The sequence below is a fragment of the Thalia democratica genome, chromosome 4 (assembly GCF_965202585.1).
Source record: "Thalia democratica chromosome 4, ktThaDemo2.hap1.1, whole genome shotgun sequence".
Lineage (NCBI taxonomy): Eukaryota > Metazoa > Chordata > Thaliacea > Salpida > Salpidae > Thalia > Thalia democratica.
Genome location: NC_139168.1, coordinates 24,480,826 through 24,494,965, shown reverse-complemented (window position 1 = coordinate 24,494,965; position 14,140 = coordinate 24,480,826). Strand labels below are relative to the sequence as shown.

General features: G+C 25.0%; 1 protein-coding gene across 1 annotated transcript; it reads left to right on the top strand.

Moving 5' to 3' along the window:
• The first annotated feature begins 9,551 nt into the window (after nt 1-9,551).
• Nucleotides 9,552-13,700, top strand: LOC145834776 (uncharacterized). The gene is made up of 7 exons (XM_082942290.1): nt 9,552-9,620; nt 10,109-10,260; nt 10,321-10,411; nt 10,581-10,604; nt 12,666-12,745; nt 13,040-13,105; nt 13,306-13,700. Exons 1-7 carry the CDS (start codon nt 9,596-9,598, stop codon nt 13,330-13,332), a joined length of 465 nt encoding a protein of 154 aa, XP_082798416.1. The 5' UTR covers nt 9,552-9,595; the 3' UTR covers nt 13,333-13,700.
• The last annotated feature ends 440 nt before the right edge of the window (nt 13,701-14,140 follow it).

Genomic DNA, 14,140 nt, shown 5'->3' with positions numbered 1-14,140 from the left:
AACAAAATAAGGTATTTAAGTAAAAAAAAATTCTCACATCTAAAAATACAAGTCTGAGAACTACTTACAAGATACTACAACTTTACTTCAAAAAAGTTGTTTTGATACTAGTGGTGAACTATGCTTGTTAAAAATAATTTTATTTGCATCAGAGTCTATAAAATGACTTTACAAGTTTTATCTTTATTTGATATTTTAATGTCCCTGCTACTTTTTTCAATTGAGTATATTCGAGGTTTAAAATACAATTAATGAGAGACATATGCGGAATGGTAGTCGTTTTGAAAAAACCTTCAACCAGCGAACTTAAAGTTGCATCGATAGATAGAAAAAATAAATCAATAAATAAAGCTTCAGTTCTTCAGAATGGGAGCTGCTCAAAAATAAGTAGGAAGTTGTTATCTATAGTAGCTTCGTTTTTTTCGATTAACTAATATTTTTTGTTAACCTTGTAAACGAAGTTACCAAACTAGTCAAAACAAAATTTTAAAGTAAAGGAATTTTTAGAAGTTTAAAAGTTTTCCGCACCCCCTACTAAAAATACCACGCTAAATTTTCATCAATTTTATAGTTAAGCAATCATCGATTATACACTGCATTTATAAACAAACCAGTTTATAAACATACTTATATATGCTTATTGTTTTCTAAACGCGAAAGCTTGTTATAAACAAACTTTAGTTGAGAATGTTAAATTTCATTTAAAACGTTGAAATATTGGAATTTAAGAGGGTAAGGTTCAAAAATTATGATGGCAATAAAAACTTTTTAAGCACATTCTATTTGAGCTATAAACATTTTTAAGTTTTAAATACTGCGTTTGATTTTGTAAAAGTACAAACATTTTAGCATCTTAGTAGCAGTTATCCATCGCCACATGTTAAACTTTCAACAAACCTTAATACAATTTAGTTGCTAATAAATGTTTTTGAATACTTGCCGGCACTAAAATTAAAATTTTTATTTTTAATACATTTGAGAAAAAAACAGTGTTTGCCGTTTTTTTTTCATAATTTAAAAGTAAAAACTAAAACAAAATGAATTTCCATAATTTACTATTATTTATTTATTTATTACTATTTACTATATTGTAGTAGGAATAACTGTTTTACTCAAAGTAATTTACGTTCTACCATATACCAGATACAAACAAAACATGCAAAAATGTGCTTTTGTAGAATACACTAGATGTTTTAACTCTGTGAAAAACATTTTTTGTTTGTATTTAAAGTTTTAAAATTGGATAAAAAGGAGCATTTGATAGCCACTTTTTTAACTTAATTTTTAACTTTTAGTGTATCATATGATTTAACTTATGTATTAAAAAAGAAACTGTACACATTTTTAAACTACTTAATTTATTGTTAAGGGTTATATAACACCAAATTATATAGTAAATGAAACGTCTTGAATAGTTCTAGTAATAATCTCAACAACAACAAAAAGAACCAACATGATTAAAAAAAAAGTCATACTACATTCGGTATGGCAACTTCAGTAAAAACTTTTTATGATACGGCCCGCTCCGTTTGATTGGTCTATTATTTAAAAAAATTCAACTGCAAACTTTAAATTGCAGACCTAAATTATTTAAGATTTACAAATTTACCGCACTTATAGTTATAAGAAAACCAACAATGTGTTGTATACTCATTTTATTTATGCTTATTCTAATAGTTTTGTAATTTTGAGTTCTTAAAAGTTAAAAGTAAATGATTATTTTTCATATTATAAAAAAAGAATGCCCGCAAAAGGCTTTGTCAATAAAATTTGACTTGTTATGTATAAAAGAATATAAAAGAATGCTGACCATTAAAAAGTTAAACTAAAACATAAAAAAAGTATTTCAATTGTTAAAAGTTGAAATGACGTAATAATCGAAAGCTTCTGTACGGCTTATAAAAACATGAACTAGTTAAAAATATGTATACAAAAGACCATTGTATGTTTATTTAACAATAAAAAAAAAACGAAAACGATAAGAAGCTTAAAAAAGTACTTTAGTTTTACGACCTAAATGCACGAAAAGACCTCTCGGTCATCGAGCGCATTCAACTTAAACAAAAAAAATACTAAAATGACATGTTTTGAAGGGGAAAAATGAGATTAACATAATCAAAAAGTGTTTGGATTCAAATTTATTAAGCAAACATAGTAGCTTCTTGAAATAAACGGCTGATTTATGATCACTATAATTTCTATATTGAAACAGCTAAATGTTATACGACAAAACTTTCATGGAATGTGAGTTCTATTAGTCTTGAAGAGGTCCTTAGAAAAGCAAAGTTCATATAACATGAAATAAATTTAGAAGAACAATCAATTAAATTTCTCTTGGTTGAACCATTCATAATGAACTGCTTAGTTAATGGACTAAGGTTTTTGTGAAAAATTAAAACCAGAAAATGTAGCTGTTTATAAATCAAAAAGTTTAATTTATCTTTTACGAGATTGTAAAAAAAACTAAAAGTTTTTTTTAGTCCAAATTAGTTTTAAGCTTGACCATAAGTAAATTTTATTTAAGTTAATGTAGTTAAATTTTATCTGAAAAATAAAATAGACTAAGTCCTTGCGTTTTTTAACGTTTCTTATAAACATATAATAAACACTTTTTAGCTTTAGCAAAACTAAAACTTAGAATTATGACTTCTCTGAAATTAAAGGTAAGTTTTCAAGTTGTTAAAAGATAAAATAAATGACAATATTTATTAAAAATAAAGTGTTAAGCGTTGCTACTACCAAGGATTAAAAGTAGCTATGATCCGTAAATTTTATTTTAAAACTAGTCAAATCATAGTTTTTAATTGTTAATTAACTTTATTCTAAAACGAATTTTATTATGCATTTTATATAAGACTTATACACTGCTTTCTTACTGTATTAGATTTAGTTTAACTTTGTCAGAGCAAAAAGCCTGTTCGTAGTTACCAAGATATGTACAAAAAACGATGGAGCGGATTTAAACTGAGTGAGTTGATTTCAGAAGCCATAATTTCATCAGAGGACAAAATCATGGAAGTAGAAGAAATAGACGAGTACATTCTGCAAAAAGTACCAAAGTTGGCTTTAGAAAAAAGTTGTACAAACTGGAAAGTAAGTTTATTGACAATTTATACGCATTAACAAAACCTCAACAATAAAGATTAAAACTCATAAGTAAACACTAGATGAACAATGTATGAATATTTTATTTAGTTACTCTAAAAAATATTTAGTGTTTTTATGATTTCTAATAGTTTTTTATCGGTTTATTTTTTTTTTCAATATTTAGAGAAATATCCGAAACAAGTTAAAGCTTGAAAATAAGTTGTTCGAGAAAGTTGGATTCAGGTATGTAGATTAGAAACAAATACCAACAATTTAAAAAATAATTTGTCCACCTTAAAATTCTAAACTTTATTAAACAAGGCTATTATAACTTTTAATTTTTTCGATAGTTGTTGGAGTTTAAAAAGCAAACCCACAAACGACAATGGTCCAAATAAATCCCAAGCCACTCGTACAGTAGTTATTGAAGTAAGTTTAAAGTTGTATTCATTAAGTATCTTCATTGGCAATTTTTTCATATTTTACTTCTTTTGGAAATTTTTTTTGTTAAAAGGTTTGTAAAACAGTTGTAAATCAACTATATTGGGAAAGAACAAATTTTTCTACTAATATTTTTGTAAATTAGTTGTAGAAAGTAGCTGTTTAATCAAAAAATCTTTATGTCGGTGAAAATATTTTTTACAAACGAAGTCTCATGTTATTGCTATGAGGCACACATTTTTATTTGAATAAATTGTTCTATCAGCCAATGCAAAGTTATAAAAACAAAAAGTTTTTTGTTTTTAATGTTAGTTTTCGGAGAAAAAGCTTTAAGTTAGTTCTTAAGTAAATTTAAAAATATTTAATTTTTTTACAAGATATATATAAGTTTATTGAACGACAAAAACAACATTCAAAATACTTGGTGCTAGGACCTGGTGCACGAAAAAACCTTTCAGTTATCGAGTCGCACACCACACGGATACCTTTTAACGTCTTTTCCAGGAAGCTTTATGATACATTTTACTGCACTTCGTTGTTTAACTTCAACCAGAGATTATTAAATGTTAAATCTAAAACTTACGTCTTTTAACAAGAGATTTACCTGCTTTGAATAGTTCTGCATCAAGTTATAAAAAAAAACTTATATTTAGTTCTTATTTTCCAGCCAACCTCTAATTCAAATGAATCCAAGTTGGAACCTAAACATCCAAGTTACTGGTTTTCCCGCCGTTATAAGAAAATATCACTGTCCCAATTAAGAAACTTGCAAAAACCTCCAAGTTTGTTTTTTAGTTATTGTTTATAAACTAAAAACTAAAAGCATCGCAATTTGTAATCAAGAAGTAGATTATGTTTTCTTTTAGCATACCATAGATTTATGGGCTATTAATTTAGATTAAAAATTATAAAACTATACTGTAGGCTAATCTATAATAGATATTGATTATCTTATTAGTAGTAATTTATATTTGATTGACATTTTAATACATTTACTAGCTCTAGTTTAATTTTTTACTATGCTCAACATTTTTGAATACTCAAAACTTGTTTATCTGTATCACTCTAAAAAATTAACAAATTCCAATTTTTTATCTGAATATATAAAAATGTTTAACAAAATTAATCTAGTTGTTTTACTGATGTTTTTCAAGTAAAACTACATATCACTATAAATTTTTCTCTATGTTTGTATTATATATTTAGGAATGTATTTTAAAGACGTATTTTCTCTTATTTCTGCTTTTGATTCTTAATTAAAAAAACAAATATCGGTAATTAAAATTTACTCTTAAATGAACACGTAAAGTGTTTTCAATATTTATCCACAAACTTTTTTACAATTTTTATACTGATTTTTAATTTTATTTCCAGCTTGTACAGACCTTCCAATGCAAATGACGAGCAGGGGAAAACTGAAATGTTTGATTTGTAACAGAATATACGTCACGGAGCGTAATTTCAAACTTCACATGAAGTACAAGCATTCAAATTAGTTGCTTTTGTTTCGAAACGCATGTATTATAAAGACTCATCTCGAAGTATTTGAAATACATTATACTGTTACTCACGCTAACCAACCACAATCGAAGCTTTTTTTATTTGTTCAATCTGAACTTAATCTAATTGTTAAACAGCATTTATGCAACTTTGAAGTGAAGTTTAATTTTAAGTTTCTGCTCTTTAGTCTTTTTTAGTCAACAAAAACAAAAACTTTAATAAAATAATTGTTTTAAAGCAAACAAAGTTTCTAGAGTACAATTATTTTAAACCGAAATAAAAAATCTTAACATTATTTAGTGTCTAAATATTGTTTTTATCAATTTTAATGTTTTTCTAAAATTCTGACTAACTTTATAGTGTAAATTTTTAAATAAAGATTACTTCAGTTATAAATATATATACAAACAGTTTATGAATTAACACAATACTTGAAATTTATACCGATAAAAACTCGTTTTAAATGTTGTTTATAATTAAAACGAATTATAAACGTAATTTTAATTTTATACAGTCTGATGCATTTATGTAGCTTTTTTTTATACTGCCTTGCTGCTTACTTTTTACACTACCAATAAACAACACTACCAATTTATTACGTCTTTCATTAAGGAAAACATAGCAAATATTAACTTGTGAAAAGTAGACTTTATTTTGTTACAATTTACCTCCGAATGAAGTAGTAATAGCAAATTTTTTTAGTTTTAAAACAGTTTTAGCAAAATAACAATAATTACATAAAAAATGTTTAAAACAATCAAAAAATTCAGTTAATAAAATTATGATTGGCAATGGTGCTAAACTAATGAGTAGTTTATCACATTTTTTTATATAAAACATTTTTTTTGCATAAATTTAATTTTAAATAGGAAATGAGGCTGAACTAATGATTAATTTATTAAAGTGCTGTTTTTTATTATTTTTTAAATAAAGTTGTAAAACACACGACAAAAAGCTAAAAAACTTAAGTCTGTTGCTTAAAAATCGTTATAAATCGAAAACATTTACATGATTATAGACGATTCTATCAACGGTAAAAAGTAACGAGTTTAAAAAAAACTCTTTCTAAGTTTATAAAGTCTTCATTAAAAGTTTGTTTAGTTTTAGTTTCTGAAAACTATACATATAGATTAAAATTCATTTAAGCTCGTAAACAGTTACTGGTTTGTAGATAATCACTACTTGAGATAGATAAATTTAGTTTGTTGTATGGAGTACTTTATTTAAGCATTTGTTTCACTAAAAACATTATGTAAATTTAAAAAAAGTTTTAACTAAATATAAATAAAATTAATAATTTAATAATTTTAGTATTTAAAGCTATGTTGATAATCTATTCTAGTTAAAATTTTTATCTTAGTTTAGTTTTAAATAAGATACGGTACTTTATCAATATCTTAAATGTTTTGAGAGCTCTACCAGTTATTACATAATAAAATGTTCCAAGTTTTGTTTAGAATACTATTTTAAGCTTTATAGCAATTTTTCAAAATTCAGTTGTTGTTATAAATCAGTAAAAAGGTCTCTTTCGGAACAAATGAAAAATTTAGAATTTAATTGTATTAGTATTACCATTTTCTCAAAACTTAATTTCTAAAGGTAACAAAACAATTAGAAAAACAAGTAAAGCAGACAACTTTTTGTTAAGAAAAACCCGTTAAAGCTTTTTACCAATTTTAGTAATGGCATTTAGTAAACTAAATTTGCATTTTTTCAAGTTATAAACCTTTCTCGTAAAATAAGCCTCGCCTTTTTTAATTTTATGCATAACTTGATACGACTAATTTGACTACAAACTAAAGTTTTGTAAACAATTATTTTAACTCTATGAAAGTTTAAAGTAAGTATACCTTTTGAAACTAAACTACTTTTTTTTTGCAGTAATTTAAACTTTTATGTACTTAATTTAAAGCTACCTATAGCAAGCATTAGTGCTGACACGTTTTTATTGAAAACCGCAAAAATGACAGTTTCAAAGTTTGCCCTTACGAGGTGCTTAGCTAAGAAAAGTCAATCAGTCTGTTAGTCAAATGCCTGATGACTTTAACTAGCTTGGTTTACTTTTTTAACCAAAGAAAAATGCATACAATTTTGTAGTTTTTTATTATTATTATAAAGGTATGAATTACACTATGATTTAAAAAAAATGCTTTCTATCTGAAAAAGAAATTAGATAATTTGTTTGGGGTTTTGTTTTTAAGCTGATTAGAGAAAAGTACTGTTTAAAAGAATTATTTGAATTGTTTTAAATTTTAATCTACAAATCATCGTAAAATATTCAAAGCACTCCAATTAAGTAATTTCACGTATGAATGAAATAGTGTTTTTAAAGGCTGGAGAAAGTTTAAAACTATTCAACCAATTCTATATATATTGTTACGTAAAATAGTTAAGACGAAAGATTTTTATTTTAACTGAAACTAAATTAAATTTAAATTGTACAGATACTTTACTAAATGTTTGTATCTGTCTATTGCTTATATTCTTAACAATTACTTACATCAAATGTAGTAAAGAATGCTTTTTTATATAGTTTAAACAGGTTACAACATTTAAAAAAGCTACAGATAGTTTACAATCAAAATTATATTTAGTAAAACAACTTTTATTTTAAAAGATACAAGTAGTACCGGCAGAAAGATATTTTAACGTAAGCACTTTTCAAGTAGATTAAAATTGTGATACTTTTATGTAAAAATCGAAAGTTCGAGTGGTATTTTGTTTAATGTTAGAGAACAGCTATAAAAGTTTAAACAAATTCTTTTGCTCGTGCCGCAAAATAGAATGGATAAATGACTAAAGCTGTTATGAGAATGTCTTTCATCTACCTAAGTAGATTTAGCAAGCGATAAAAAAGAGAGATTTTGAAAAAAAAGTTTTGAAGTTGAGATAAATTATCCGACCTGTTGTAAACATTTAAGACAGAAAATTTTTTTTGGCCATACAAAAATCTAAAGACATTTAGTGCTATTCTTATAAGCCCTTTAAAATGAAATTTAGTGAGATAAAATCTTGTTACAAAACCAGCAAAAGTTTTAAATGTACATACTTAATAGTTTTATTTTTTAATTACGAAAGTTACGTTTAGCAAACTAAAGTTTTTACAGATGTCAGTAGTATATAAAATTTGCAAAATAAGTTTTATCAAACATTAGAACGAAGTATTTTAGCCATTCCGCTTTATTTTACATTTTTTTTTAGAAATATTTCTAACTAAAGTACTTTTTAGTTTAAGATCGCTCCATTAACTAGCGTTTTTAGCTCTGAATGAAGAGCTCACTAACACAAACACAGTTAAGCGAAATCTACTTTATTTATACTACTTGAGTTTCCAATAAGTGAACTGTTTCGTTTATCAATAATAACAAAAAATTATTACGTTCAAAAATGTAGTTTGTTATCACTTAAGAATCAGTTATCTATCGGGACCATAAGTAGTATAAATTTACAGGACTTTATTTAAATATTTTTATGTAAAATACTAGTGTTTTACGTTTAGTAACTTTACAAAAGCAAGTTTTAGTTCAAACAAGTTCAAATTATATTAAATTTAACTGACTGCTATAAAAGGTTTTACTTGTAAAGTACTATAGTCGTGTCATAAGTTTTGTTGCAATTTACTACATCGCTTAAAGTTTTTAAAGGTATTTTAAAGCTTAACCTTGCTTGAAAAATTTTATTCAAAGTTTAAAACGTTTTTTTTTTCTTTAGCTGAAGTTTACTTCATAGAATTAATAACGGGTGCATGTTCTATTAAGAACTTTATTGAATTTTTCAAAATATTTCGTTTGAACTTATCTGCTAAAAAAATTAGTGAGAATGTTTCAGACTTTACAGCTTCCGTTTCGCTTAATTTGACTTTTCAGAGACATTTGCGGTTCTGAGGTATTTTGTAAACCTTTAAAGTCTGAAGCGTAACACGATTTGAAATTTGAGGATTATAAAGTTTATGTAAAAATATTGCTTTATCAAAGTTGATAGATGATAAACTGCGATAGAAAACCGGTTTGGGGTTTAGTTAAGTTGCGAATGCTGTTTTTATTCTAAACAAAAGATTATGATATATTAATTTCACGCTTTGGCTGTAGCTTAGTTTTGTTATATGAAAAGTAGTTTAACCATACTATTAAAGGTTAAAATTTTTAGTGCTATAATTTTTTTTTGTTATGTTTATTTTAAAAGTTAAGTTTTTAAGCATTTAAACGCGAAGTTTACAAAGTATTTTTACTTTATTGCCATTACAATAAACTACTACAATAACTTTTTTAGTTTAAATAAATAGAAATTTTCTGATCAAAGTTTTATTTTAAAAAAGTTATTTAGATAAAATAACAACACGTCTTTTAAGTTTTATTGCATTAAACATAACATCTTACAACAATTTGCGACAATATTATTTATTTTATATGTTTTAAATAAATTTTACCAGTCATAAAAACTTTGGAAAATTTTTTTTTTATACGTTCAAAAAATAATGTTCAACTGCTAGTTTATGTCAATTAATAACTATAGAAACATTTTTTAGACATTTTTTAGAAGCTATTAGTACATAGATAAAGACTTAATAATGATCAAGTTGTTTATGTTTTTAGGTAAGTTTTACTTTTTATTTTAGTATTTTAAATGTCTTACTTCAGTTTAAAAATGTACCATTATATTATTTTAATTAAGCTAACTACTAACAATTTAAAAGCTGATATGTTTTTAGAAATATAAACTTTTTTTGCTAAAGACTATATAAAGAAGTTCTGCAAACTTTTTAAATAAGCTAAACAGAGTTTTTTAAATCATGGTTGTAAAGTTATTTTTAGAAACATTTTTCACACAAAGATCAAACATAAACTCTTGTAAACACGTGCTGTGTAACTTACAAGCAAAAATTAACAAAATCAAGAGATTTCTCACAACAATAAAAGTTAATTTACTGTTTCAAGCTAATCTACTATAAAGATTAACTATAAAAGATTAAACTTTGTATGTAAATTAAAAAAGAAAACAGTTTGTTTTTTTTCGTAAAAACCGATGATAGCGAAAAACGCGTTGTAGCTTACACGTAAAAGTTAATAAAAATCTTCAACAGTTTTCTCACTTTTCGTTACCATTGTTGCGTCACAAACATGCGGGGAATGCGACGAAGTTTCGTTTTTCTGCATCAACGGTCGCAACGCCAAGATAGAAGGGTGTGGGGTCGGAGAAGACTGCCTATGCGATTGTAAATGCTCATGCGCCAATGTTAGTTGAACTTGTTGTTTTTTATCAGAAAGTTGTTAAGTGTTAATTAAAATATGACAGAATACAGAGTGTAATGACGGACTTTTTTGCAAATTTCCCAAAAGTCCACTGACGGGGCTCTTTGAGGAAACATCTGCATGCGTTGGAGCCGGTTAGTTGAAAATTAATTTGTTTTAATATTTCTAAATATAAATTTTAATCCGCTTGTTTGATCTTATTTCTTTCGGAAAATAAATAGATTTGATTATTTAGTTATTTTAAGAAAATGATTGGTTTTTCAATAAAATGGTGTTGAAAACAATATTAATCATTTTTTACAGAATTTGAAGGAAGGGCATGGGACGGTTAGTATTGACTTGTTATTTTCTTAAACTTCAAAATATATGTAATTATATATATATATATTGCTTTAAAAGAATTTGATTTATACAAATAGCATAGTTTATGACAGCAAAATGTAATTATATATATATATATATTGCTTTAAAAAAATTTAGTTTATACAAATAGCATAGTTTATGACAGCAAAATGCTACTTTGTAGTTTTAGTCTTCTAAATATTTACATAACGAACTTTAGAATTTGACTAATTAGACGTTACTAATTAAACAATCAATACTTACTTGTATCTTTATTTTTTCGTTTTATATTTAAATGCTGTAATATATATACCTTCTTTCAATATTAAACACAAAACTGAGTATGTTTTAAATTTTTACTTAAGATACAAAAGAGTAAATTGGAAGGTGAATTTTGTTTTACTATTCGAATAACTTTCAAACTTATTTAAAAAGTACAAATATAACTATTAATAAAGTAAAGTTTCAGCAACTTTTGTTTTTTTTTATAACACAAAGAAAGCGCATTTATTGTTTACTATTGAGTATAAATAGTAATGTATAAACAAAATTTCGTTTGTCTTTTTTTTAAACAAAACTATTAATTGATTATTAAAATTTTTAACCGAAAAGTTTACGAGTTTATTGCTGCCAAGTTTTATAAATAAACTATTGATTATTATGCAGCCAAATTTGCAAATTTAAAAGCTTAATTTTCTTTTCAAGTACTTTAAAACTTTCAAATTAAAATTCATTGTTTTTGTTAAGACAAAAATATGCTATCTTAAAGGTAGTCAGTACAATACAGTAAAGTTTTTCCACAAAAATTTTGAAATGAAAAATATTTAAAGTAATGTATAGAATAACGAATAACATCAGTACTTTGTATAGTTTAAAATTTGAAATAAGAAATTAACACTACTAAATTTTATTTTTTAAATTAAAGAATTATTTAAATTTAAAGTATATACAATTTCTAAATGTTTAAAACTTGCTTACAAGCAAATAAATTAAAATTTAACAATTTTTGCTCTTTTTAAAATAATCTACTGTAATTTAACTTTTTTTTTGCTATAAAACAACTTTTTCAAACGTTTCAAAACCAATATAAACTTAGTATAAAATATATTTAAACTCTTGTTTTCAGTAGTGTACACTTTGCAAAAATCAAGACTAAGACCAGATTTTGATATTAAAATAATTTTTTTTCTGAATGTTATAAAAAACAAAAATGATAATGTTTTAGATAAAGTAGGTTAAAAAACTGAATTTGAGAAATCAGAAAACCCCAAAAATTTTAATTGTAGTAGTTAAAACTACTAACTTTTTGACCAACTTGAAAGTTGTAGATACTAAATTAATTTACTGTCTGACAACTGTTGTACTGTTTAAAATTTAAAAGTATGTTGTCACAAATTAATAAAAATCTTGACAACAAAAAAAATGATATAACAAAAAAATGACTAATTTAAAAGATTTTTGGACATAATAAAACATTTAACATTTAAACATGATACCATTTTTAAATTAATTATTAATGTTGTAAAGAGTCCGTTTATTAACAAAAATTTAAAAACCAATAGTAGTTAAAAATCAGAACGATAATATAGTTACAGTGAATGAAAACAATAATTTGTAGCAAAGCATCACATTTAACAATACAATTAAAGCGTATAAATGTTTTTTAACAAAAAATTCCAACAACTAAAAGTTTCAGGGATCAAAAAAAAAATTGTATATACTTTAGATTTGAAAGCCGTGTTTTAATTAAAATGCTTATTTTTATAATCGAAAGTAATTTATAAAAGAAGTGTTTGTTCATCAAAGACAACGAAGTTAAATTAAATTTACAGCTTATTGCTTGTTCGATTTTAAAATAAATTAATATTTCCTGTCCGACCAATCAAAGCAAAAAACTTAAAGCACAAATTTTTTAGTGATATTGGATAATAAAAACGGCTAATTCCAAAAATAGTGATTAGAAAAGTTTCATATTCTCAATAGTTATAATAAATTCTTTAAATAAATACTTTAATTTATGATAACAACAAACAATAAACTTATCAGAACCACCCGCAAAATCAATGGTGTGGCTCCCCATCGTCATCGTGATTGTCGTCATCATTCTGCTTGTTGTCGCTTACATGGTGCGTTTTTATTGGTGATTCGTGTAACAACTTTGTTATTTCAATTAGAAGCTTTTTTTTTTGTTTCATTTGTCTCATTGTATGTCTTGTTCGTGTTTTGTCTAACTTTTGTAACTTTAGTTAGTGGCAACTTTTTTTTTCTATGTTAATACGTATGTATTGTAAACTAAAGTAAAAACTTTAAGATAACTGTAAAATAAAAAGGTGTTTAATTATTTTTTTTTTGTTCAAATGTAAATCGGAATAAAAACTAAAAGAAACTTTTAAACTTTTACAACAAATACTTAATTTAAGGTGTGGAAGAAGAAAAACAGTGGAGAAGCCAAAGAAGGAGCCGCGGCCGAGGATGCCAAGGAAATGGTAAGAATTTCATCCTCAGTAAATTCCAAAATTTCCGCAAAAATTTGACTTATACGCGCTTTTTCGCTGAATTGCTTTTGGGTAAAAGAATAATTTAAACCAATGGGGCGATCAAGTTTTAGCCAAGATATTAAATTTCGTATGAAAACTTTACACATTTTGATTTATGATTAAAACTATATGCTAATTTTTATTTACAGGAGCCATTGAACGAAGAAAACGTTTGAGGAAATTTGATTTTTCATGGAAACTCTATATGACGTCTCACTAAGCCAAATAACAGATCGATTCACAGCTCGAAAATTTTCACTGCCCTTTTAATTTTACGGCAGTATAACTTTATTACTTTTAAAACATCAGTTCTTAAGGCTAAACCAAAGTATTTCTGTTTCATAAGTTATGAAAATTTTGACTTTCTAATATAGTTTTTTCAAGGTTTTAAGCATTATAAAAGACATTAAAGTTTTATAAATGTTCAGTGTTTAAACATTGTTTACTTTAAAAGGGCCTTTATTTCTTGACTGTTCTTAAAGTGTTAACCTCAAAGCTTCTTTTGTATTTTTTTTAGAGTTTATTTGCATAATAAAAATTTAAAAACAAATTATGTAACTTTTCAAATAAAACTGTATTTTTAACTAAAAACTTGACTATGTCTTTTAGAAATTACTCCTCATAGGTTTATTTTTTGAATTTATAGACAAAAGTGTTTACTTTTCGTTATATGTAAAATTTTAATGAAATTTGATAAAGTAGAACTAATACATACTTTTAAAGGTTTGTTGTGAATTCAAAGTATTTAAAACAAATATATTCTTTAGCAAATTTTGTATGTAGCTCACTTAATCTAAAAGTTTAGCTTTTTTACGTAGTTTTCAAACATATTTAGAAACAAAAATGTTAGTAAAACATTAAACAATTATTATGCAAAAAACTGAGCTTACAAACTTCTAATTTAAAAAGATTTGTGTTATTACATAAATACTACTAAATTCTACACCTTTTTATTGAAACAGCTAACTTTTATTTGTTAGATGT